The 25,866-nt window shown below is 42.9% G+C and overlaps 4 protein-coding genes across 7 annotated transcripts in view; 2 read left to right on the top strand and 2 right to left on the bottom strand.

The window, feature by feature from the left end:
• The window catches only part of LOC5505591 (fibrocystin-L), a 99,796-nt gene extending 78,657 nt beyond the window's left edge, over positions 1–21,139 (bottom strand). Inside the window, exons 1-20 of one of the 3 annotated variants that reach the window (XM_048729443.1) lie at positions 16,167–17,077; positions 16,010–16,084; positions 12,218–12,359; positions 11,705–11,813; positions 11,471–11,528; positions 9,878–9,965; positions 9,755–9,808; positions 9,258–9,331; positions 8,797–8,907; positions 8,591–8,695; positions 8,361–8,456; positions 7,666–7,940; positions 6,850–7,101; positions 6,505–6,592; positions 6,127–6,405; positions 3,839–4,170; positions 2,551–2,845; positions 1,966–2,259; positions 1,424–1,701; positions 68–1,175 (exon numbers count right to left, since the gene is read on the bottom strand). In XM_048729443.1, coding sequence (XP_048585400.1) covers positions 68–1,175; positions 1,424–1,701; positions 1,966–2,259; positions 2,551–2,845; positions 3,839–4,170; positions 6,127–6,405; positions 6,505–6,592; positions 6,850–7,101; positions 7,666–7,940; positions 8,361–8,456; positions 8,591–8,695; positions 8,797–8,907; positions 9,258–9,331; positions 9,755–9,808; positions 9,878–9,965; positions 11,471–11,528; positions 11,705–11,813; positions 12,218–12,359; positions 16,010–16,084; positions 16,167–16,239 — 4,186 coding nt within the window. In that variant the 5' untranslated portion in view covers positions 16,240–17,077. Of the gene's footprint in view, positions 1–67; positions 1,176–1,423; positions 1,702–1,965; positions 2,260–2,550; positions 2,846–3,838; positions 4,171–6,126; positions 6,406–6,504; positions 6,593–6,849; positions 7,102–7,665; positions 7,941–8,360; positions 8,457–8,590; positions 8,696–8,796; positions 8,908–9,257; positions 9,332–9,754; positions 9,809–9,877; positions 9,966–11,340; positions 11,549–11,704; positions 11,814–12,217; positions 12,360–16,009; positions 16,085–16,166; positions 17,078–21,030 lie in introns of those variants that run through there. The other 2 variants (XM_048729444.1, XM_048729445.1) reach the window with 2 other exon arrangements.
• On the top strand, positions 13,560–15,580 carry LOC116613261. Of its 2 annotated transcripts, XM_032373914.2 has the most exons (4): positions 13,560–13,744; positions 14,172–14,313; positions 14,532–14,617; positions 14,868–15,580. In XM_032373914.2, the coding sequence occupies exons 1-4, from the start codon at positions 13,687–13,689 to the stop codon at positions 15,197–15,199; spliced, it is 618 nt and encodes a 205-aa protein (XP_032229805.2). In that variant the 5' UTR covers positions 13,560–13,686; the 3' UTR covers positions 15,200–15,580. The 2 variants fall into 2 exon arrangements, with proteins under 2 accessions (XP_032229805.2, XP_032229804.2); XM_032373913.2 differs by lacking the exon at positions 13,560–13,744 and having other exon boundaries at positions 13,994–14,313.
• On the bottom strand, positions 17,313–18,182 carry LOC125568079 (Golgi-associated plant pathogenesis-related protein 1-like). Its single transcript, XM_048729450.1, has 2 exons — positions 17,991–18,182; positions 17,313–17,757 (listed from the first exon to the last, which is right to left on the bottom strand). The coding sequence occupies exons 1-2, from the start codon at positions 18,147–18,149 to the stop codon at positions 17,575–17,577; spliced, it is 342 nt and encodes a 113-aa protein (XP_048585407.1). The 5' UTR covers positions 18,150–18,182; the 3' UTR covers positions 17,313–17,574.
• Positions 21,140–23,468: 2,329 nt separating the features above from the next.
• LOC5505592 (micronuclear linker histone polyprotein) lies at positions 23,469–25,116 on the top strand. The gene is made up of 3 exons (XM_001626284.3): positions 23,469–23,960; positions 24,211–24,296; positions 24,551–25,116. The coding sequence occupies exons 1-3, from the start codon at positions 23,536–23,538 to the stop codon at positions 24,880–24,882; spliced, it is 843 nt and encodes a 280-aa protein (XP_001626334.2). The 5' UTR covers positions 23,469–23,535; the 3' UTR covers positions 24,883–25,116.
• Positions 25,117–25,866: the final 750 nt, after the last annotated feature.

Raw genomic sequence — 25,866 nt, 5'->3', positions numbered from 1 at the left:
ACACCACAAGGGTGTTTTCCGAGTCATTAAATACAAGGACTATAGTGCTCGGACATATTCTGGCTACCTGGATGTTTTCCCGAGTTGTCCACGTGATGTGTGACGGTACCATTGCCTGTCTGGCAAACTATCTGGTCACTCCGGCTGGACACCACCTCACACGGCGCCCCTCCCACTCGCACCTCGTTACTGGCCGCATCATCGCTGAAGCCCCTGCCGGTGATTCTCACCATGGTTCCCCCTAGCATCGACCCGACACGCGGGAACACGTCAGTCACCACGAGCACATACTCCATGCGCGGAGGTGCACCATTATACGACGCGTAACCTTGATTGGCCACATACACCATGACGTCATACACGCCGGGCGCATGCGCGGGTGGGGAGCACCGCACGAAGGTACTAAAGTAGTTTATGATAATACAGGGCTTGGATCCGATCATGATTTTACCACTGCTACCAAATCCCCGGCCTCGGATCATTATGATGTTGCCGCCGCTGACACTTTGGGTGAGTGGGCCGATGTAGCTTATCTCTGGTGTAACCGATGCGTCGTATGTAAAAGCAACGGCCTTTTTTCCAAGCTTGTCGCCGACTTGTACCTGGATGTCTACACTCTGAGCTGAATGCTTTGTTGTTATGCACTGGATTTGGCTTACTGTTGCCTTGATGATCACACAAGGGGTTTCCCCAAAGGATACAGCGATCCCTGCTGCAGTATACGAGAAGCCCTCACCAAATATGGTCACACGTGTCCCGCCCGCGATGCTTCCTATATTCGGCGTTACACTAATAACCGTTATCAAGTATTCGAACATTAGTTTGCTAGAGCCTCTGTATGTCGAACGCCTTACTCGCTGGCTGTTCTTGTACACAGCAAATCCTTTGTTTTGTACTCGCACGGATACCTCCCTAAGACCACCATGTGCATGGCCTAAGGTGCAGGTGATGAGGGTGCTGGTGCTGCTGGTGACATTACAAGGTGTCTCGCCGATATTCACAATGTTGTCCTGAGGGGTTGCGCTAAAGCCTGTTCCGTTTATGGTCAGCTCCGTGCCAGATGTCCCTGCGGTAGGGGAGATGGAGGTGAGAGTGGGCGTGGCTGATGGGTTGTACTGGAAGGTGCATTTTCGCGACGAGCAACTGGAAGGTATGGAGTCCACTGATACGCGCACCTACAAGTGAAATATGATACGACTAAAAGTGATATTATACTATGTTCTATCTATCCAGCAAGCTATCCCCTTGCTTCTTATTTAGCAAGCAATACCTTGGTTGTAACTATCTAGAAGTAATCACCTTGATTCTCATCTATTAATCAATACCTTGGTTCTAAGTATCCCTTGGTTCTACATAGCCCTTGCAGGCCTTGAATTATTGGGGGGAGGTTGTACGATACAGAAACATTATAAAACATTGGTACCTGTGGGTTTGGCTCAGCCACGCGAAGCATGTCACCTGGTATCGGTCTCAGAAACATTCCACCATCAGTCACTGTCTCCGTGATCACGGTCACGTCTTTACCAGTTAAACTGGTTCCATTAACTAGTATATCTGGTTGATCACCGCCTGTGGTCGCCCACTCGATTATCCAGGTATATCCTGCGCATGTCCCTATACGGCTGACGCTGACCTTACCGATGTCTAGGTTTTCCTCAAGAGAAGACTTTAGATCATCGCTCGAAATATCAACGGGTAGACCTACGAAACAACAGAAATCAGCGGAGGAACTCTATAGCGCTATCTGTACTCCCGTTCTAAGGAATACAGTTAATTGTTACGGTTACATAGGTCCATAATTGATTTTATTCGCCAACGTAGACCATCTATTTTTTCTAAAGCTTTGTCTGTATGTTTTCTAGTTATACCATTACGAGTGTATACTCTGAAAACTCTTTTCAGTCTCTATCTAAGACCTGGTCTCTCATCGCATAAATGACTTTACTTTTCTATGAGTCACCTTACCTTTAACTTGCTGGCCTTTAAATGACACGTCAAATGTCCCTCCCACTGCAGGTGTGGCCTCCTGGTCACGTGACACCGTGAAATTGGCAGGACCCGTCTCGTTAGCTGGTCGGTAGGTCATCGATTTGTCGGTATTGCTAACTAACTTAGCGCCCAAGATACCGATCATGGGGAGACCTGTGCCGCAACGCACAGGAGCGAGGCTAATGGCCCAGACGGCAGGGCTTACCTCCGTCACACTAAAGGTTTTGATCACGTGACCACCTGGCTCAGCTGCCGCTTGCGTTTGGCGAACTGTGATACAAATAGATATATGAATGAGTTATCAATGAATTTGAATAACTCGAATCTTGCTCTAAACTCTTGATAAGTTGTTTGACGACTGCGTTACATGCGTTACCCATGTCACGCAAAACATGCATTGAGTTCTGTGCGGCACTGTCACTGGTGTTAGTGCGTAGCCACGTTGTCATCTTGACTGTCCGCCTTCTTGGCAGTAGAGACGTACCAATTGTTCTTTTTATTGTTCTGTGCCTAAGAATTACCAGAGCTTGAAAGACGCTTGAAGTACATCAAAAGACTTACCATCGACAGCCTCGCGCCAAATAAAAACGTCATCAAAATACACGTCTTTCCAGGGAACTCGTGCGACTGCAATGGCATCGACATACACGCCGTAATCCATGTTGGCTCTTATTTTGATGTAGTTGTCACTCATCAGGTTGTCATGGATACCGGTACAGGTGAACCGCCATTTAGGTGAGGTGGCTGATGTGAAGTGGTACATTCTCCACACTCTTTGCTCATTTCCAAGTTTGTCAGTAAAGTATATGAGGTAGCTAAGATAGGTTCTGACCATTCCCTTGTAGGCAAAACAGACCTAGTGAAAGCAATAAAACAGACCTAGTGGAAGCAATAAAACATACCTAATAAAAGCAATAAAACAGACCTAGTAATAGCAATAAAACAGACCTAGTAAAAACAATAAAATAGACCTAGTAATAACAATAAAACAGACCTAGTAATAGCAATAAAACAGACATAAAACAGACATAGTAAAAGCAATAAAACAGACATAGTAATAGCAATAAAACAGACCTAGTAAAAGCAATAAAACTGATCGAAACAGACCTAGTAATAGCAATAAAACAGCCCTGGTACAAGCAATAAAACAGACCTAGTAAAAGTAATAAAACAGACCTAGTTAAAGCAATAAAACAGACCTAGTAATAGCAATACAACAGACTTAGTAAATGCAATAAAACAGCCCTGGTACAAGCAATAAAACAGACCTAGTAAAAGTAATAAAACAGACCTAGTAAAAGCAATAAAACAGACCTAGTAATAGCAATAAAACAGACCTAGTAATAGCAATAAAACAGACATAGTAAAAGCAATAAAACAGACCTAGTAATAGCAATAAAACAGACCTAGTAATAGCAATAAAACAGACCTAGTAATAGCAATAAAACAGACCTGGTAATAGCAATAAAACAGACCTAGTAATAGCAATAAAACAGACCTAGTAATAGCAATAAAACAGACATAGTAAAAGCAATAAAACAGACATAGTAATAGCAATAAAACAGCCCTGGTACAAGCAATAAAACAAACCTAATAGTAGCAATAAAACAGACTTAGTAAAAGCAATAAAACAGCCCTGGTACAAGCAATAAAACAGACCTAATAGTAGCAATAAAACAGACCCAGTAAAAGCGTCTGGTCAATCAAGGTGATAAACCTTTTATTTCTTGGACACCAGAAAACGTGCGACAATAGCAACACGGGTAATGACTCTGTCTGCCAACCCTATACCCCTTAGAGAGAAGGAAAAAAATAGAAATAAATCCCAAATCGAACTCCACCCCTTTACCTGTCTGTATGTTGCCGCGTCAAATCCTTTCAAGACACGCCCACCCAGATCCCTGGACTGTCCGGCGCGGAAGAGGTGGCTTGGATTTTTAAGAGATCTTCGTCCGCAATATGGACGCTCCTCTACGACTCGTGCGCCAAATTCAGGCCCTAGGACACGCCCCTCGAAACCATTGTAGAACCACGCCCTGCTGGGAGGGGTCCTGTAGGTGCAATCCCACTTAAACATGGAATCGAGGCTATCTTCTATTTCCCTCGCAGACGATCTGAGGGGGATTTGAGGTGATATTCTACCAGCCAGGGTAAAACGAAAGGAGTCTTGGCCATTCTGACCTGAAAAAATATACGTGTTTTCGCAATCACAGACCTTCGTAAAATTCATAGTCGAGCTAACTTCGTATAATAAAAAAATAATATATTAATTATTAATTAATAATATAAAAAATTATATACTACTTATTAACCGTACTGAGAAATCTCAGCCCGCGGGCTTTTTGTACTACCGAGGCTGATGAGATTTCTCAGTACGGATCGAGCTCGAAATAACGAGTCGATTTGTAAAATGACCATCGAAAATTGCTTTTTAGGCAGGGGTAGCACTTGGAAATCTTTTCTAGAATTTTGATGAAATCTCTGGCAAAAGTTTTCAGAAATGTTTGACAGGAAAAGTTTTATTTTTCTAAATTGCGGTCGCACATGTCAAAGAAAATACTTCGCGCTGACAGATACGTTAATCCGTATACTCAGTCGCGGAGTTCGTTGCTCCTCTTCGGGCCATTTATCGTAGCTTCTTTGGCCCTCGATCGAGTCACTAGAAGTCGATGGCGAAGGAGTTCTCGCCTGCACTGCCGCTTGCGCGGCTGGACTGGCTGCCGGACTGGCTGAGGGAAATCTTCATTGCCGGTATTATATAGTTTGGCCATATAGCTGATTGAAGTAGACTGGATCGCCATAGTTTGGGTCGAAGTTTGGATAAAATGACGGAAAAAAGCCGCGTCTGCTCATCGTGAAGATCGCTACGAAGAACTTCCACGCATACAGCTTTACCAACTCTATAAATAGGCAAAACTGTGTTCTGGTTTTCATTCGCCTGACAAGTGTTGACATTTCACGCTGCGAACTCTATTGTTCGAGCAAAACTTTTCAAAGATTTCCAGCCCCAAGGCTGCTGCACGGCGTCTTTGATGTCTTGCCGATTGGAAAAGTTTTTTCAGATTTCCCAAACAAGGGGTCGCACTAGAAATGTGATGCGTTGACAGATCGGAGGTGTTAAATAAACAGGAAAGTCAGAAAAGATTTCCAAGTGCGACCCCTACCTTACTCCGATTTTACCGACCTTCACTTGAAAACATAATTTCTTTATGTTATTAAATTTAGATTAGTTGTGTTTACGGAAAATCGTCTTCAAACTCCCAGTGTGTTATGACAATTTCCCGCCATAATGATTGCAACGCGCGCGACAATTTCAAGTTTGCTGAAATTTTTTTTGCGATAAAAAAAGTAGCAAATCGTCTCTTTATACTAGGAATAAAGGCAAATCACTCGAGGAATTTACCTACTTCATGTATCTTCATTCAAGAGAAGTATTCTAGTGAATATATCTTACTGTCTGTGGAGAATTCAAGTGAAAGAAAACATCTCTACGACCAATTCGAGTGGAAAGCGACGATCAATTGGGACTAAATTATTTCACAAAATTCAGAGGATGTCTTAATTAGAAAATCTGCATTTGTGGATGATTAAAATCATTGTGTGGAAATACGAACTGGATTTCACTAAATGGTCATTGCGAACAAAATCTTCACGAACATCAGCGAAACTGTCAGAAGCAACTGTAAAGGTAAACAAAGTTGGAAATTATATTTTATTGAGGAAAAAAATAAATAAGCTTACGTAATAAAACTCACTTTCTGAATATAAATATTGAAACTCATCGTTGTAGAAAAACGGCAACAAATTGCCGCATTTTAGAAAAAATAACCTTTTTGCTGTTGATTTTCACTAGTGAGTCGTCGGTCCGGATATTTTTTTTGTAACGACCGCGATCGTTACAGCAGGATCCGGACCGCTTAAAAGCCAATTAGCGTGCGCCATTCCACCGGAAGTGGTCGTTGGCATATATACAAATTATCATGCCCTTTTTTAGGGCTCAATTATGAAGCGAACCTCTTTTATTATTATTATTTTTCATCTTTTTTAAGCGCGCGCTCTCTTTTCAACATGGAAGACCATTGCTAAGCTAGGATCGAACAAGTAAAGAAAACAAAGAAAGCAGTGTAGAGCTGCTACCTGTTGTGAGGGTTGTTATAGTGATGTTCATCGAGCACGTCTCTGATGCATCAAGCTCAAGCGACATGGCGTCCTCAGGATTCTCGAACACAAACCCCACTCTGTACACTCTTGAGCGGTTGTTAGAGGATTGCGTTACCGTGACATTACCCATGTCACGCAAAGCGTCCAGGGAGTTAAGTGCGGCTTCTAAGTCACTATCACTGATGTTAGTGGGTAACCATGTTGTCATCTCTCCAGCGTAACCAAGTCTAAATAAATCACTCGCATTGCAGGCATCTGTCAATCAAAAAGTGTGGGATGAAATGAATGGATTAACATGACTAAGTCGGTCAGGAAATCAGTAATAAACAATGCCAGAACATCATGCGAGCTTACCTGTGTCATTCATGGTGCGGACGCTTTTGAGTGTGATCAGTTGCACCTGGTTGTCACGCCCTGCCCCCCAATGAGTAGCGTTGATAATCTGTCACAAGAGCAACAAGCAAATACATAGATAGGAACTCTCGAATGGAAGAGAAAAGTTATAGGAGTTAAGGCATCGATCGAAATCTGCATCGAGACCACTGGCGACGCCCCCTTGGATCCCGCTTGATATAATACCCTCTTTGAGGTGACAATTTAGAAAAAAATATATATGCGTGCAACAACACACAAAATTATAAAATGACGGCCTTCCCTTCTTGAATCTCCCCCACTTGAGAAAATTTGAGCTTGTAATACCTGTCTATCCGGTTTCTGGTTCGTCTGGATTCTTATTGTCTGTTTCTCGTTTACAGCAGAGCTGATCTGTGAGTTCACATATTGTGTTTTTTCCAGCTTCACCCCAATAGACACGTGACCTCTCTCTCCGCCCTGGATGTGATTAGCCTCGATGTAGTACGCAGTACCCTCCTGCAGTGGGATGACCGCTGACCTTTGTTGCTGGTATCTATCCCAAGTAGTGGATGACGAGGGACAAGTCGCAATTTTTTGCTGAAATTGAAGGATTCAAGATATCACTAGTGTATATCATTGGCGGTGTGATGAGCCTTGTCATAGGTGCATTGTCATACTGGGTAAGGCATACCTGCGCCAGGTATTGTATTGTAATACTTTCTAGGTGGGATTCATAACTTAATTTCAGCAAATGACCCAGAGAGTAGTTTACGCGTGTCGAGGTATAAAGATATTCAGGGCCGTGCACTTCTTTATTTTCATAAACCATAACGAAAAGATTGAAATGGCCAAGAAAGGCGTGGCTATGTCCCTAACCCCACCCTTCCTCGCCAAGTTCTGTATCGTATCCCACGCCTAACCCCCATCCAATAATTTCAAGGCCTGAAAAAATATATTATAACAATGAAACATCGAAATTGTATCGTTTTATTGACAAAATCTAGATTATTTCGCAGTAAATGTTACAGCTTGTGTGTGGGACCCGAAATGGCGACCACCTTAGAGATAATCGTTATGTCTTGTATCACTTTATTTAGAATCAATTGGCTGATGATAAGGAATTCCTAACAATCGATCAATATGTGTGCGCATGCGTCATACCTTGTCTTCGGGTCTATGTGTCATGCTCAAGTAAAGATCGGCCTTGTCATCCGCTCGGATATAAAACACGTAGTTATTGTCCGAAGGAGGCACGAAGAACCCACGAAGCCTTGAGCTGTAGGATGTCGACTCTCCGAATGATGGTCGTGAAGGAGAACTCGCCTCTGTCAGAACCTCCGAATGATAATCGATAGCAGACAAAGACAAGCCTGCTACTGACGACAGACCGGGGGCTTTAGTGGAGGTCCACACTTCACGAAGAATGCCTCTAGCACCTTGAGTTAAAAGAAACTTCATATTCGAGTTATACTGGAGCAGTACCGAATTACTCTCGAACCGAATCATGCTCGAGTCAATTTCAATAGTACCGAATCATGCCCGAACATTACCGAGTCACTTTCAAATAGTACCCAATCAAACCCGAACACTACCGAGTCACTTTCAAATAGGACCCAATCAAACCCGAACACTATCGAGTCACTTTCAAATAGTACCCAATCAAACCCGAACACTACCGAGTCACTTTTAAATAGTATCGAATCATGCCCGAACACTACCGAGTCACTTTCAAATAGTACCCAATCATACCCGTAACACTACCGAGTCACATTCAAATAGTACCGAATCATGCCCGAACACTACCGAGTCACATTCAAATAGTACCGAATCATACCCGAGTTGTACGAGTCACTCACCGGGATAGGGCCCGTTGTTGGACTCGTGGCTCGGCCTCACTGCGGTTTGGCACCTAATTGTCTGCTGCGAGGCCGAGAGGATCTCACATGGGATACCTGTGGACAAGTCAATAAAAATCCACTCAACAGAAGACTCCAATAGCATTATAATATTGCACATAAAATAGCCAAAAGTGGCGGGGGAGCCTTCCTTTCCATGACTTTTGGGCTTAGGGTAATCATTGCCTTACCATCCACGGTAACTTTCAGCTTCTCCTTTTCGAAGAATTTCCCGGTGATGTTGAGGATGGTACCTCCGGCTAAGCTCCCCGCTGACGGACTCACCGACTCAATATCTGAGATACACAGTAAAACATTCTCACGAATTGCCTCAATAAGGATTGCTGGATTAAAGAGTTTACTGGCGTCGCTCAGCTATTCCTGAATTATTGATTACCTGCATGTGCCTGGAAAAGGTAGAGTCGGTCACGAGAGTCGACAAGAAGGGCATCCCTCGACATTTGAGATCGGCCATAGCCAGAAACGATAAAAGACACACGCTGAGATCCTGTCGTACGTACAGAACAAGTGAGTCAGACATTTGATCTGCATAACAAGAAGCAGCAATATCATGGCTATTTGATGCAATACGCCAAATACCAGTTTTTGGTGCATTCTTCTGGTCACGAACACGAGTATTTGTGCCTTTTGTATTGATGGCTATTAGATGTATATACATACCACACCTCTTCCCATCACACCCGCACGAGACCTCCACATGATCCGATTACTTGCCGCTACTTACGGACTTAGTAGACCATCGTTACTTTCAGCTCCGCACGTGACTTCGACGTGATACCACCATCGTTATCAGCTTTGTACATGGTATTTCGCGCATAGCTCGCACGTGATACGTACCTATCCTATCCGCACGTGGCTTGCACGTGACACGACCGTTAGTGGACCGCGATGCGTCTAGGGATATGCCGTACCTATGCGATGAGCAATTTAGAGTGTCACCTTTCATGTAGGCATTCAATTCTAGCAGCACCCGGGGCACCTCATACTGTATCGCATGTGACACCAGTCAGGATATTATATATGAGCTTCCTTTCTTAGGCAAAGAGTTATTTTTAACAGTCTAGGATTGTACCAAAATACTCACAGTTCCTCTCGAAGCCCCTCCTCCTACAAGCCCCATCATATCCACAGAGTACACTCCCCACCCCCGCCCCCCTATCATACATCCCTAGAGATAACATCACGGATAGAAATTTACCAAAATACTCACAATTTCTCTCGAAGCCCCTACCCTTAAAGGCCCATTATATCCACAGAGTACACTCCCCACCCCCGCCCCTTCTCATACATCCCTAGAGATAACATCACGAATAGAAATGTAACAAAATACTCACAGTTCCTCGCTTTCATTATTTATTGGGTCACAAAGTCCATATCCAGCAAAAACCCTGTCAGGAGAAATAAAAGTTACTATTTTCAGCAGGACGCGGTATGTCATTGCGTTATCGCTGACTAACCTGAGTATGTTGACGTCAGTATTGTCTGTCACTTTGGAATCGAGGTATCGATCAGTAAAGATGCGTCCGCGAATGGTCAGCAGAGAACCTGAAAATGTAAATCTCATTTAGCGTCCTCGGGTTATATAAAGATGCACTTTTAGGAACCACTTCTGCTATATAACCGACGGTCGGGAAAAGTCTTCAATGCACTAAACGACGGGCAGTTTTCAATTTACAACCCAGAACATTGTCGACCTGGTAAGTATTCTATATTTATTGAAAAAGGGCCAGCGAATCTGAATCGAGTTTTGTTGTTTTTGTTGAGTTCCTTGCTAGTATACGCTATAATATGGTTATCAATTTTATTTGCTACAATAACACTGTCGGGAAAGGAAATGTAGCGACTGTCGGGCATATAGCCACTGTTTTACTAAAAAAGCCGATGGATGACAATTAATACTAAAACTAAAATCTTTAAAAATCCTGGCAACGGGCCTGCTAGCCCTTACTTAGACCATGGGTACCCTGTGCTGCATCAATTCAAGATCGTAAGCGATGACATTTTTGGTTACCCTGTGGTATGTGTTACCATGTAAACGTCAAGACTATATACATGGCACAGCTCCGTGGGCAAATCGCAAATTCTGGCTATGCGCTGAAATATCATTACTGCTGCGTAAAGACGACTTGAAAGTTTAATAATGCCATAAAAAGTACTGATGGTAATAGAAAACAACGGAAAAAAAATTCGAAGACATGGCCAAGAATCGAACCTCCTCCAGATCAGGTAAAATAAGACCATACTTCCAGACATTCGCTGAAGCATCGTATGACAGCTTTACGGCAAAGCTGGAGATTTCGGCCCCAGCACCGCTATCTAGCGAGCTGCACAACACAAAGGAACCTGAGGTACCCGCGCATTAATGGGGAGGCAATAACCAGGATCCCAGTCCTGTCTTGGTTACGCCACGCACAGCTCGCTGTAATGTAGACAGAATGGGGTCTTTTTCACGCTTGCGACTCTTGGGAATATGTGTGTTGCTATAGTAATGTAGTGACGCCGTTTTCATGTGCAGCACTCTACGACCTAGGTCTACATTGCTGCATTTTAGCCTTTGTACTTCTTTGTTCAGTCGCGCACTTGCATATGACATTTTTTGTGCCAAAACAACAAAAGCAAGCTGCATTGAAATGCACGCAATCTAAGATGTTTTGTGTTATTAGGTTTTAGCAATGCGAATAAACCTCTCGTAAGCTACTCTCCTCGAATTTCTTAGGAGCATTTTAGATTCTAGATTTCATGTTTTCCTGGGCACATGCATCGGGTGTGGGGGTCTCAAACCGACTATAGCGTCCAAAAATCAGAAATCATGCGATTTGAAGAGTAAAGTCTCGCACGCTGTAACGACGCACTTTGTAATAAAAAAGCCGAAGCACTTTTTTTCGTAGTATTTGCCATTACATTGCAGACCGTACAAAACCTGGCAGACCGTATCGTGGTGAGAGAGAAGTATCAAGGTACAATACCTGGCAGAGTGTACAATACCTGGCAGACCGTATCGTGGTGAGAGAGAAGTAGCAAGGTACAATACCTGGCAGAGTGTACAATACCTGGCAGACCGTATCGTGGTGAGAGAGAAGTGATGGTAGGCGTCATTTCTTCAGCGTACTGTTGAAGGAAAAACAAGCGTTAAGGAATCGCGTTATTGCTGAATATAAATGTATAGTGATAAATGTTTACTTATAACATCAATTTTACTGTTAGCTGTATTTTGTGACTGTCACGCTAGCCTGCTGTGATCACGCATTCTGCGTTACATTATTGCGTGTGTCACGCTAACCTACCGTGAAAACGCATTCGCCGTTACAGTAGCTAGCTCCTCTGTCACTTTTTAGAGGGACGCCATCCACAGATACCCGGATGTTGAACGCACCACCGCCTTGTCGCGAGGGCCTGAGACGAGGATTGTTAAGAGAATTATATGAAAAAATATATATAAATGTCAAAAAGTGGAACAAAAACTAGATTTGTCGTAGTCTGAAAAATTAAAACCACAGGAGGTAGGGGTGCAAAGCAGTATAAACGAGTGTTTGGTCTGGTCATCTGCCATGTTTTGTTTTCAAATCCGGAATTTTTACCGATCACAGGCTCTAACCAACCATTTTATATCTGATGGGTTGTAAACCAAAATCCTAATAACGATTTTGATCCAACCAGATCCACTAGTGTAATCCGACTAAAATCACATACGCAACGAAACATTTTTAAGCAAGCATTAAAAAAAAACTGGCCTTACAACGAGCTGGTACGCTCATAGCGGGGTTCTCATTGCATTCTGGACCGATTCTTGCGTTTACCTTGTATCGCACACTATCTGACTCTGTGTGGTGTAATACGGTATGACGTCACATATCAGCGCATGCGTACGAGTGACGGAAATCAGTGTTACGCTGTTTCCAAGCTCTGGCTGGTCATAGTTGAACAGACTTTCTGCAAAACCTAGAAGAGAATGTCATATGCAAGCTATGGTTGAAAAGTGGGTTGTCATCGGGTGCGGTCCAATTGGTCTGCTGGGGACCCCCGGGAATGCTTGGTTCAGTCTCGGTCTCCTCATTCAGTCATTACCAGGTCCACACTGTCACACGAAACACAGGGCCCCATGAATCCCCTTGCATTTGTCGTTTTTATTTCATATCATGTCGTTCCATATCACAGTCCAGTAAGCAAGAGTTTTCAAACAATCGGACTACTTTTGGCATCACACTTTTCAAGTGTCTTCCAGTTCTATTGTATCTTTTATGTGTGTATAATACACCAAAAACTGACATGACTGCCAAATTTTCGTTTTTAATAAGACTTCTTTAAGGCAGACTGACTGAAGAGGAAGGTGAATCATTACAAGCTTATTTACATCAGAATAGTAGCGCGAGAAGCACAACCGCCCTGAAGAAGGACTTAATAAAGTCCGAAACGGCAAAATCTTGCTTCTGTTTTTGTTGTTCATTTTATCAATCAATTGTCATTTTTTTCACGGACAATTTCATCCATTTTGGATCCAGAAACGTCGCTGTTTGGTCTTCTTTGATTTTATAATCACAGTCTGACAAAAAAACGCGCATGTTCTAGAATAGCGCGCGCTATAAATAAAAAGAATTTACACATCTCTACGTGGGATCTTACTACAAAAAAAAGTCGTCACTATTAAGACCCCGCGGGAAGATAGACTTAAGCCAGCCGTGTGTATTTTAACACACACGGCTGTCTTTTAAAAAAGACCACAATTATAACTAATCGAAATTTTATTATAAATGGAAAAGCAGATACAGATAACATTATTGTTTATATGTCTTACAGTTTCAGCACAGTATTTACAAATCTTGATTTTATGGAATTCGCTCATGAATAGCGGAAATAAATGCTTTTTGGCAGGCTCACAGGGCCATGACATTCCTAGCGTCGTGGCCCTTGAACCATCTTGGAAGAAATTCACCACAATAAACTTATAGCAATAGACTAGCATAGAAGTAGAGCTCGTCCTCACATCTAGAACCGGTGTTTAATATTAGAACCGGTTTTTTGATACTCTTATCGGCAGGGATGAGGGGACTACTCATGAATAGCGGAAGTACATGCTTTTTGGCAGGCTCACAGGGCCATGACATTCCTAGCGTCGTGGCCCTTGAACCATCTTGGAAGAAGTCCACCACAATAACACCTATAGCAATAGACTAGCATGGAAGTAGAGCTCGTCCTCACATCTAGAACCGGTGTTTAATATTAGAACCGGTTTTTTGATACTCTTATCGGCAGGGATGAGGGGACTACTATGCGCATCGCGAAATACGAAAAGGGAGTTGAAACTTTGAAGAAGTTCGAGAGTCAAGGTGAGGGTGTCAATTCATTGCTAGCTTCTAGAACCAAAAAGATTTAGTCCCCAAGGCCCTTATAACCACTGAAATAGCACCAAGAAAAAAAGTTTAAAAAAACATGCCGTTAAGTATAATATCACCTATCCTTTTTCAACTCTTCATGTGAATGGCTTCGTAGATCAATGCGATGTTTATAACCGGATATGTTTTCTTTCATCACTTCGACCCAAACTTAACTTGTTTCTACGGAAATGACGTCACCAAATATTATGAAAGGACTCGTGTATATAAATCGCACCAAAAGTGGAACTAAGTAGACGCAGCAGATATTTAGAGTAAGCAAAGCATCAACTGCGCTTTGTAGTAACAATGAGGGTCTATACTCTAGTGTTGTTAGTCTTCGTAGTATTTATGACGCTATGTATGTTTGCGGAGGTCGAAGGCTGGTTCGGAGGAAGAAGGGAATCCAGTCGGTCGAGTAGCAGTCGCTCAAGTAGTCGCTCCGTCAGTCGGTCCTCGTCCAGCCGCGGATCAGGAGAAAGAAAGACTTCTTCATCTTCGTATACATCTAAGAAATCCCAAAGGTATGTCTCTAGAGACTGCCAAGAGATACTAAATGGGATTATGACAGATTTGTCGTTTTCCGCCTTTTTATAACGTTGTGTGACGGAACTGCAAAGTCGCAAGTAGTCATAGACATAGTCATGGAGTCTTTTGTTTTCGCCATCTCATATAAGACGCTATTGTGATTGCATCAAACGCTGAGTTGTTTTAAAAAAAGCTGTTTTTCGTTGTGTGACAGAGGTAAGACGATTACTGTTGGGAAGCAGAAAATCCACGTTGGAAAAACAGGAATCAGGGATCGGGATGAGACTGGACACCGGACTGGTGAGTGAAGACAAGCTACATGTAGTAAGCATGGTCGCATGTCATCATCATGACGCCTATCATTTACTAATGGAGCGAGCCAAAAATATTGTTTTTGTCGTTCATGTTTTTTTAATAACTTACACGTTTGAAGAGATTCCCTCGATTGTTTTTAAATTCTCTTTTCAGTACTTGCACGTTTGAAAAATATTTTTCAAATCATATTTTTGTGCTACCCTTCACGTTTGATAAAATGTATTCGTTTGTTAAGGTTTGGGTACCCTCGCAAAGGAGACCATCAAGAACCCCAAGAAAACCACCAACGCCGTCAAGGAGTTTGCCAAAAGCTACGCGGACATGCGCAAGAAAAACCTCAAGGGAGGCAACCTCGCCGCTCATCGCGAGGCCAACAAAAAGGCCACTGAAAAGGCGAATTCTAAGGTAGCAGGCGCGATAAGCGCCATCAGAGAACAGTACAAGAACTTCCGAGTGAAGAAGAACCCGGATGGAAGCATACATCTTGGCGACACAAGGACGAAGAAAGAGAGAGACGCGACGATGAATGCGAACAAGAAAGGGCGGGAAGACGCCAATAAAGGCTGAATCAGTACCTCTCGGACAGCCGATGCAATAGATTGCGACCTCGCTCTCAGGGTATTTTTGGTGGTTTTTAAATGACAGCTAGGCCACCGCCCTCCCAGTATATCTGAGGATATTATCACATCACTACAAAAAGACTATTAAATCACACATCACTTTACCATAAGGACCACGGGGCAAAAGTGCGCAAATCACAGCGTCCCTATGATCAAGTGAACTAAGCCAAAAACCAAAGAGGCTTGTGTAAAAATATCCGAACGTTATAAGAAGTCTTTATATTTTTTTTAGCATTAGGGCAAACAGGGCGAGACTTGGATTAGCCTGAATTTAAATTCGAATAAGTTAAAAAAAAAAAGAGCCCTACTGGTGTTCATCTTTTCCCTATTGTAGTTTATCTGTTTGCGTTCATATGATACCCTGTCATCTCAATCGTGAATCCCAAACCACAAAAAACAAATGCTCAAGTGCGAGTTGCGTGACCCTGCATGCCTGGGGCAAAAAAGTTATTGTTCTGTCTTTATTCCTTTAGCTGTGCACAGCGCACGTCTTTCCCGACAAGTGATCATTTCACTTAGTATCGGAGGTCAGTTTGTTAGGATCGAGAACTCACAGCATTAGTTTTGTGATTACTGTGAGCAGCTACAGCGGCAATAAATCCGTGACAACGCGCACTCTATCCTGAAACATAAGCTTACTGACTAATTGCAGATTTGATCTGATTAACCGCAAACCGCAAAGGGTATTTTTGATTAACAGCTAGGATACCCCGAAGGGTGATTTGATCTCGATACCTCGTATTTAGATGCACCTTACCTTCACCAAATAGTGTCAGTCTGGTAGCGCCTCGTATACTTCCTGAGCTTGGGCTTATCCTGTCCACCCGTCCGGCTACGGAATATAGAACGCACACCTCAAATACCCAATCATCAAAAGATGATAAAATGCGCTTATAGCGTGTAAGCTACTTCACCTTGCACAAGAGCTGCGAGCCCTAGAAGCAGAAAAGATAGAAGCGAGCTCTTGACGTGCAAACGATAATCCATGCTTAGCGGCTCAATCCATTGACGATAATCAGTAAGGGATGACTGTGTCGAGCTGTATATAGGTGCAGTAGCGATACTATTGTTAGTATTCTTACTACACGCACTGATCTTTAGGTGAAGTTGTATTATATTTTTGAAAGTTGCTCGCTGCAAAATGACGCTATCCAAGGTCTGTTCTAAGGTTGAAGGGTATAGCCGTTTCTTTAGTTTCGCTTGTGAATAATAATTGACGATATTGATTGGGACGTGTCCTTGTAGTACGATCGTTCGGAATAACCCAAGGTCGGAAAAGGAGCAAAGTCAAAGGGATTTAGCGTTTTATCGCAAACAAGTGAAAAGTGATACGCGAGGTCAAAAGAACAAAGCAAAGACGCATTGGTAATTAAAGAGCTTCTTGAGTAAGAATAAGTACTGACATAGTACAGAGTGAGTCTGGCTTTTTTCATAATTGGACATGCGCAGTCGCTCCCTTCTGTTAGCGCCTAGCATATTTCACCTTTAGACAGACGCACTGCTCTGCTGCTAGTTGTATGCAGCAGATTAATCGCCGTGCAGATATTGCCTTGCGTAATCTTTCATCTCAGCGAACTTGCGTAATCTTTCATCCCAGCAAAGCACTTATGCTAAAGTAGAGCGGCCGCTGGGCTGATCGTGATCGGTGCGATGTATTGGTTGGAGGGATTGAGTGTTGAAATGATTAACACCTAATCTCGTTCCCAGACCTCACGATACTTTCTTCATGCAGCTCTAGATCCCACATGGATCTAAGCTGTGGTTTAAAGCACTTCGTTCGAGTCGAAGTCGCCCTGCAGTTTTTTTTTTTTTTGCCGATGAAGTTTAACTGAGGCAAACCGGCTATGCCATGCTGACGAGTCCTAATAAGGACGAAACAGCTGTCCATGGTTGCCGAACTGCACGGGTAATAGACTGTGCTAGCGTCCCGTCTTGGCCCGACTGGTGCCAATGTGTGTATGCTAGTGTGCTTTTAAAGTCCACATTTCTGATAAAACATTGTCTGTCGTGCCTTAAAGCTTTATACGTCTTTTTTGATTTTCAGAAGAAAATTTTTGGTGGGTGGGGGGGGGGGGGGGGGGGGGGGGCGCTCTGTATTTATCGGTCTTGATATTCTCCACTTGAGAGTTGCGTACACGTCAGGACCCCCGCCGGGCTTAGGGATGTTCTTCACGAGTTCCTTGGGATGCGGGTCATTCCCCAGCGGCCAATAAAGCGCCACTACAATCTTGTACTTCTCAGACGGGCTCATCGCTAGCCCTGCAACATGCAACAATAATTACCCTCAGACCTTTACCCTCGATAATACGAATCCCCAGAACGTCACAGCACCACTTGCGAGGTCCCTTTCCACACCATCTGACTGAAGTGTCGCGTCTTGTCTGAGTATGTCGGGTAAGCAAAGCTGTAGTCCTTCCTCTCACTGTACCAGATGTTGGAGGCCTTTAACGGGGCGTGAGGGAAGTCGTGCCAGATCTGCGCGATGTTTTCCCCTGGGGACTCCCCCTGCGTACGAAACACAGGAAATAATGGACTAAATATAGACTAAGTCGTGCCATATCTATGCGATGTTTTCCCAGGGGACTCCCCATGCGTACGAAACACAAGAAAAAAGCTGGATTTGATACGAGTACCAATAGAAAGTTACTGTACAGTAACTGACTTCCAGTGTTCCTCGGCGGTTATTTATTGCCTGGAAATGATTCCTGGCACTTTGGGTGGTATCATCATATCATTACCTGGAAAGACTCCGGGTCGTTAGCGATCGTTTTGGCGATCCTCTGTGCCTCATCTGCCAGTGTCTCGTTCCATTGTAGTGGTTGTACGTGGTGCAGCAACCGAAAGCTGTTATGCGCAAGCATTCCTTCCTTGATAGCAATGTCTAGAAAAACAAGCATACACACAGGGATTGTAATGAGACAGGCATACAGAGTGTTACTACGGTGTGTCGTATGTAAGCACTGTATCTACCACATGGCTACACTTGTTCCAGAGCCTCGGATGTCTCTATATTTAGTGGCCAGCGTGGACAGTCAACACTGAATAGAGAGACGTTCGAGGCTCTGGAACCAGGGTGCCACATGGCCCACTATTTTAATATAGATTCGTGTTTATGTCTTTATGATAGCAAAACAAAGATTTATGTGCAAAAACCATGGGTGTCCTGGTGGAGTCAATTGATTCGACCACACCCAAACTAGGGCGTGACGATTCTTTGCATGCTGGTGATTATTGTCTGTTTGATGGTCATAGCCCAAGCGGTTCATGAAATACGGAGGTGGGGGGCTTTTTGCCCCCCCCCCTCCACCCCCCAGTCAAAGACAGGTCAAAATAGCCCTGTCTGAATAGGGTGTATATGACACCCTAGTATCATAGTGCGTCGTCGTCGTGCCCTAGTGTCTTTGCTACATTATTCAACCCCCCCCCCCCCCCCCCCCCCCCCACAACACGCAAGTTTGATATCAATACTGACGTACTGCAGATAAAAGAAATATGAGATTTGAATGATATTCATAACATTTTTTCCTGGTTTGTCTTGGTGTTACCATGTAAACGTCAAGACAAGACTACATACATGGCACAGCTCCGTGGCCTGATCCTGGCTATGCGCTAAAATATCATTACTGCTGCGTAAAAAGTACTGATAGCAATAGTAAACAATTAAAAAAAAACAATTCGAAGACATGAACAAGAACCGAACCTCGTCCAGGTAAAATGAGAAAAAATAGACAGACCATACTTCCATACTTGCGCTGAAACAGCGCATGGCAGCATAAAGCTTTACGGCTAAGCTGGAGATTTCGGCCCCAGCACCGCTATCTAGCGAACTGTACAACACAAAGAAACCTGAAGTACCCATGCATTAATGCGGAGGCAATAACCAGGATCCCAGCCCTGTCTTAGTCGGTTGCGCTACGCACAGCTCGCTGTGATGTAGGCAGAAAAATATCGGGGTCTTTTTCAGGCTTGCGTCTCTTGGGAATAGGTGTGTTGCTATGGTAATTTAGTGACGCCGTCATCATGTGCAGCACACTACGACCTAGGTCTACATTGCTGCATTTTAGCCTTTGTACTTCTTTGTTCAGTCGCGCACGTGCATATGACATTTTTTTGTGCACAGAACAACAAAAGCAAACTGCATTGAAATGCACGCAATCTAATGCTGCATTCACACCAAAACCATGTTTAGTTAAACAAGTGTTTTTTCTCTGCCTGATAACTTGCCAATGAAACTTCTCATTGTGTTGCATTCTTACTAGCTAAAATGATCACTTAGTAACATGTACATAGCACAGTCTATTCAATTTTGTTTTCTGTTCTGTCCACTCTTTGGAGATCCCATTAAACCACCTTTAAACTGTATGGTTTAAGTGCTGGTTGAATGGGGTATAAGATGTTGTTTTATTAGGTTTTAGCAAAGACTGTGAATAAACCTCTCGTAATCTACCCTCCTCGAATTTCTTAGGAGCATTTCAGATTCCAGAGTTCATATTTTCCTTGGCAAGGGCATCGGGTGTTGGGGTCTCCAAATATATAAATATAGCGTCTAAAAATCATAAATCATCATGCCATTTGAAGAGTAGAGTCTCACACGCTGTAACGACGCACTTTGTAATAAAGAAGCCGACGCACCTTGTTTTAAAATATGTCGTACCTAGGGTTTACATCGTAGTATTTGCCATTAAATAGTTTTACAGACAGCTTCGTCACCGTTAGCGCGTCAGGTATAACAAAGTGTTCGTGTTCGTGAGAAGCCTCTTAACACGGAGTACCACAGTAATAATAAGGCGCTAGATGTCCATCAATGATAGTCTAGACATATTCGAAGGATCACAACACTGAATAACCCTGAGCTTGAATTGCACGTTGATCTCTTAATAGTCAAAGAGGACTAGAGAGGACTAGAGAAAAGAAAGAGACTATGGAAACATATCAAACATATTCCCCACGGATAGTGTCCTTCGTATGCATTGCCTTATATGGGCATTGATGCCCATATTTAGAAGAGCTAAAGTTTACCCGCTCCCTGATCTCCATAAAACATGGTGAAAAATGCTGATTCCTTTCAATTTGAGACTCGAGGCAAAAATGTGTCAAAAAAACTTTATCGCTTGGTCAAATCTTTATCACACAAGTCTTGAAAAGCCCTTAGACCCAGGCCTCCAAGAGATTGGCCGAGCGAGATTTAAGGTCACCCAAATATTGATATGTTAAGGCTATAACACCTGGCAGACCATACAATACCTGACAGACCGTATCGTGGTGAGAGAGAACTATTTAGGTACAATACCTGGCAGAGTGTACAATACCTGCAGACCATACAATACCTGGCAGACCGTACAATACCTGGCAGACCATACAATACCTGGCAGACCGTACAATACCTGGCAGACCATACAATACCTGGCAGACCGTACAATACCTGGCAGACCATACAATACCTGGCAGACCGTACAATACCTGGCAGACCGTACAATACCTGGCAGACCGTACAATACCTGGCAGTCCGTATCGTGGTGAGAGAGAACTATTTAGGTACAATATCTGGCAGACAGTACTTTCTTCAGCGTACTGTTGGAGGAAAAACAAGCAGTAAGGAATCCCGTTATTGCTGAATATAAATGTATAATGATAAATGTTTACTTGTAATATCAATTTTACTGTCACGCTAACCTTACGGGAGTAAGGTTAGCGTTAACTGTATTTTGTGACTGTCACGCTAGCCTGCTGTGATCACGCATTCTGCGTTAAAGTATTGCGTGTGTCACGCTAACCTACCGTGAAAACGCATTCGCCGTCACAGTAGCTAGCTCCTCTGTCACTTTTTAGAGGGACGCCATCCACAGATACCCGGATGTTGAACGCACCACCGCCTTGTTGCGAGGGCCTGATACGAGGTTTGTAAAGAAAATTATATTAAAAAATATATATATAAATATCAAAAAGTGGAACAAAAACTAGATTTGTCGTAGTCTGAAAAATTCAAACCACAGGAGGTAGGGGTGCAAAGCAGTATAAACGAGTGTTTGGTCTGGTCATCTGCCATGTTTTGTTTTCAAATCCGGCATTTTTCACCGATCACAGGCTCTAAGCAACCATTTTATATCTGATGGGTTGTAAACCAAAATCCCAATAAAGATTTCGAGCAGTCTACAATTTACAGCCTACTGAATGGTCATCCAATCAGATCATCTTGTGTAATCCGACTAAAATCACATACACAACGGAAAAATTTTAAGCAGGCATTAAAAAAACACTGGCCTTACGATTATAACTAATCGAAATTTTATTTAAAATGGAAAAGCAGATGCAGATAACATTCTGGTGCACATGTCTTTGCCATCTTACAGTTTTAGCACAGCATTTACAAATCTTTATTTTATGGAATTAGCTCATGAATAGCGGAAGTACATGCTTTTTGGCAGGCTCACAGGGCCATGACATTCCTAGCGTCGTGGCCCTTGAACCATCTTGGAAGAAATCCACCACAATAACACCTATAGCAATAGCGGAACTTTTAAGCCTAGTCAATAGACTAGCTTGGAAGTAGAGCTCGTCTGAAACTTTGAAGAAGTTCGAGGGTCAAGGCGAGGGCATCATTTCCATAGCTAGCTTCTAGAACCAAAAAGATTTAGTCCCCATGGCCCTTATAACCACTGAAATAGCACCAAGGAAAAAAAGGTAAAAAAACAACATGCCGTTAAGTATATGGCTATGTGCACGGAATTGCTACCCACCCAATTGACAACCAGCTGAAAAATTGTTGAAGAAAAATAAATAATCGCCTTAATGTAGCAATTTGATTTTTGGCAAGTGGGTAGATCTCTTGGGGTAGATTAATTACGTAATGGTATTTCGTTAAAAGCCTTCACCTAGCACGAAAAAAAGGATTTAATAACGAATAATAGCACTGCGCGTGATACATTTTGCGAGATTAAAATACAATTTTTAAGATAGTTTATTGTATTTTAATTGACAAACAGAAAATAAAAGCTGATTTGGAATGCACATTAACTACACTTTATCGTAGTGTGTGTGTTTTGATAAATTTGTTATTTCATCGTCATGAAAAATATGAAACAAAAACCAGAAATTTATCAGCTTTTTACTTCCGGTAGAGCTACACAAAAATCAAAAGTAAAATTTGAAGCACTGATTTAATGAATTAGAACACGGAAAATACATTTACAAAATGCACATTGTTTGTACCACTAAATCTTCCAATTTTTACATTCGTTCTTACGAAGACGCGTTGCGTTTTTCCGTTGCACACAAGCGTTGAGTTTAGATATTTCATGCACCTGTGTTGCATTTTACCGCGCTTCGCATTGCCTTTCCTCCTTGCCTTTTCGCGTTGCATTTTCGCGCTGTCTTTTCGCGTTGCCTTTTGGCATTTTAAGTCTACACATTTGCAAACTTCATTCAAAACAAAATAATGGATTTGCCAATGACATCTTGAGCACGGCGTTTATTACAATCTCGGCAACATAGACTTAAAGAGAAAAGGGAATCAGCGAAAAAGTATCACAAGCGAAACGAGGAGGAAATTTTGTGCAAGAGAAAGACAAAATCTAAGGATCCAAGTCGATCATCTGCGGAACAGCGAGCAAAATGGCGCCTTTATAAGAGTCAAGAAAGGAAAGGTAAGGAAAGCAATGCCATTCTGGAAACGAATCCGGTTTTGAGAATAGAGTTTACATCTGAGAGGTTATTCATTTTCTCAACGCAATATGATAGCCAAAGAAAAATATCAGCAAACGATAAAGCAACGCCATAGGCAGCGCGAAAAGGCAACGCGAAGAGGCGACGAGAAAAGGCAACGCGAAAAAGGCATCGCGAAAAAGCATAGTTAGTACTAACTATGCGGAAAAAGGGCAACCCGGAAAGTCAACGCGATAACGAAACAGAAAGAGGCAATGAGAAAAAGGCAACGTAGTCAGCTTCAGAACGCAACGCATGCTGTCAAAGAAAATGCAACGACAAACGCAACTCGGAAAAGGTAACGCAAAACGCAACGTGCATGTGTATGTAACGCAACTCCGTGCACAATGCGATAGCTCAATGCGATGTTTATAACCGGATATGATTTCTTTCATCACTTAACCCCAAATTTAACTTGCTCTCGGGAGGAAGGGCGATCTTACATCCGATAAAGAGCGTTTAAACGGAAATGACGTCACCAAATATTATAAAAGGACTCATGTATATAAATCGCACCAGAAGTGAAACTAACGCAGCAGATATTTCGAGTAAGCAAAGCATCCACTGCGCTTTGTAGTAACAATGAGGGTCTACACTTTAGTGTTGTTAGTCTTCGTAGTATTTATGACGCTATGTATGTTTGCGGAGGTCGAAGGCTGGTTCGGAGGAAGAAGGGGTTCCAGTCGGTCGAGTAGCAGTCGCTCAAGTAGTCGCTCCGTCAGTCGGTCCTCGTCCCGCGGCGGATCGGGAGGAAGAAGGACTTCTTCCTCACGAAGTACCAGCGTCAGCTCCCGTCGAACTAGGCCAAGCTCCCGCAAGACCAGTGTGCGTAAGACAAGTAGCTCAAGAAGAGGAGGCTGGTTTGGTGGAAGGAGGTCGTCTTCATCGAAAAAGTCGTCCGTCAAGAAGTCCGGAGGCTGGTTTGGAAGTAGGAAGTCTCCCAAAAAGACAACACCAGCAAAGAAGACAATCGGAGGCTACTCGTATACATCTAAGAAATCCCCAAGGTAGGTTTCTAGAGACTACCAAGAGCTACGAAATGGGATTATTATAGATTTGTCATTTTCAGCTTTTTATAACGGTTCCTTGTGTGACGGAACTGCAATTTAAGCAGCATGTCGCAAGTAGTCATAGACATAGTCATGGAGTCTTTTGTTTTCGCAATCTCATATAAGACGCTATTGTAATGGCATCAAACGCTGACGTTGACCTTTTTTGAAGAATTTTGTTCTCAAGCTGTTTTTCGTTGTGTGACAGAGGTAAGACGATCACTGTTGGGAAGCAGAAAATCCACGTTGGAAAAACAGGAATCAGGGATCGGGATGAGACTGGACACCGGACTGGTGAGTGAAGACAAGCTACATGTAGTAAGCATGGTCGCATGTCATCATCATGACGCCTATCATTTACTAATGGAGCGAGCCAAAAATATTGTTTTTGTCGTTCATGTTTTTTTAATAACTTACACGTTTAAAGAGATTCCCTCTTTTTTTTGTGAATTTTCTTTTCTTTACTTGCACGTTTGAAAAATATTTTTAAATCATATTTTTGTGCTACCCTTCACGTTTGATAAAATGTCTTCACTTCGTTTGTTAAGGTTTGGGTACCCTCGCAAGGGAGACCATCAAGAACCCCAAGAAAACCATTAAGGCCATCAAGGAGTTTGCCAAAAGCTACGCGGACATGCGCAAGAAAAACCTCAAGGGAGGCAACCTCGCCGCTCATCGCGAGGCCAACAAAAAGGCCACTCAAAAGGCGAATTCTAAGGTAGCAGGCGCGATAAGCGCCATCAGAGAACAGTACAAGAACTTCCGAGTGAAGAAGAACCCGGATGGAAGCATACATCTTGGCGACACAAGGACGAAGAAAGAGAGAGACGCGACGATGAATGCGAACAAGAAAGGGCGGGAAGACGCCAATAAAGGCTGAACCAGTACCTCTCGGACAGCCAATACAATAGATTGCGCTCTCAGGTTCTTTTTAGTGTTTTTAAAATGACAGCTATGAATTATCCTGAATATAAATTAGAATAAGTTAAAAAAAAACCTACAGATGTTCATCTTTTCCCTATTGTAGTTTATCTGTTTGCGTTCATATGATACCCTGTCATCTCAATCGTGAATCCCAAACCACAAAAAACATGCATGCCTGGGGCAAAAAGAAGTTATTGTTCTGTCTTTATTCCTAGCTGTGCACAGTAGAGATAGAAGCGAGCTCTTGACGTGCAAACGATAATCCATGCTTAGCGGCTCAATCCATTGACGATAATCAGTAAGGGATGACTGTGTCGAGCTGTAAATAGGTGCAGTAGCGATACTTTTTTTAACACGCACTGATCTTTAGGTGAAGTTGTATTATATTTTTGACAGTTGCTGGCTGCAAAATGGTGCTGTCCAAGGTCTGTTGGTAGAAGAAGGGTATAGCCGTTTCTTTAGTTTCGCATGTGAGTAATAATTGACGATATTGATTGGGACGTGTCCTTGTAGTACGATCGTTCGGAATAACCCAAGGTCGGAAAAGTGGCATTGTCTAAGGGATTTAGCGTTTTATCGCAAACAAGTGAAAAGTGATACGTGAGGTCAAAAGAACAAAGCAGAGACGCATTGGTAATTAAAGAGCTTCTTGAGAAATAATGAGTACTGACAAAGTATAGAGTGAGTCTGGCTTTTTCAGAAGTCATAATTGGACATGCGCAGTATTTCCTCTCTCTTTTGGCGCCAAGCCTTTATTCAACTTTAGACAGACGCACTGCTCGGCTGCTAGTTGTATTCAGCAGGTTAATTGCCGTGCAGATGTTGTCTTGCGAGCAAAGCACGTATGCTAAAGTATATCAATACTAATGGTTAGAGAGCCGCTGGGCTGATCGTGATCGGTGCGACGTATTGATTGGAGGAATAGAGTGTTGATATGATT

Source organism: Nematostella vectensis, chromosome 6 (assembly GCF_932526225.1).
Source record: "Nematostella vectensis chromosome 6, jaNemVect1.1, whole genome shotgun sequence".
In the NCBI taxonomy this organism is placed as follows: domain Eukaryota; kingdom Metazoa; phylum Cnidaria; class Anthozoa; order Actiniaria; family Edwardsiidae; genus Nematostella; species Nematostella vectensis.
The sequence above is the reverse complement of the archived record's forward strand: the minus strand, read 5'-3'. Positions and strand labels throughout refer to the sequence as shown.

Coding starts and splice junctions, on each gene's coding strand:
- LOC125568079 (XM_048729450.1), bottom strand. CDS start 18,149: ATGCTTGTTTTTCTAGACATTGCTATCAAGGAAGGAATGCTTGCGCAT. Junction 17,758..17,990: donor ACGACCCGGAGTCTTTCCAG/GTAATGATATGA, acceptor TTTCGTACGCAG/GGGGAGTCCCCAGGGGAAAA.
- LOC116613261 (XM_032373913.2), top strand. CDS start 14,099: ATGAGGGTCTATACTCTAGTGTTGTTAGTCTTCGTAGTATTTATGACG. Junction 14,314..14,531: donor ACATCTAAGAAATCCCAAAG/GTATGTCTCTAG, acceptor GTTGTGTGACAG/AGGTAAGACGATTACTGTTG. Junction 14,618..14,867: donor TGAGACTGGACACCGGACTG/GTGAGTGAAGAC, acceptor TCGTTTGTTAAG/GTTTGGGTACCCTCGCAAAG.
- LOC5505592 (XM_001626284.3), top strand. CDS start 23,536: ATGAGGGTCTACACTTTAGTGTTGTTAGTCTTCGTAGTATTTATGACG. Junction 23,961..24,210: donor ACATCTAAGAAATCCCCAAG/GTAGGTTTCTAG, acceptor GTTGTGTGACAG/AGGTAAGACGATCACTGTTG. Junction 24,297..24,550: donor TGAGACTGGACACCGGACTG/GTGAGTGAAGAC, acceptor TCGTTTGTTAAG/GTTTGGGTACCCTCGCAAGG.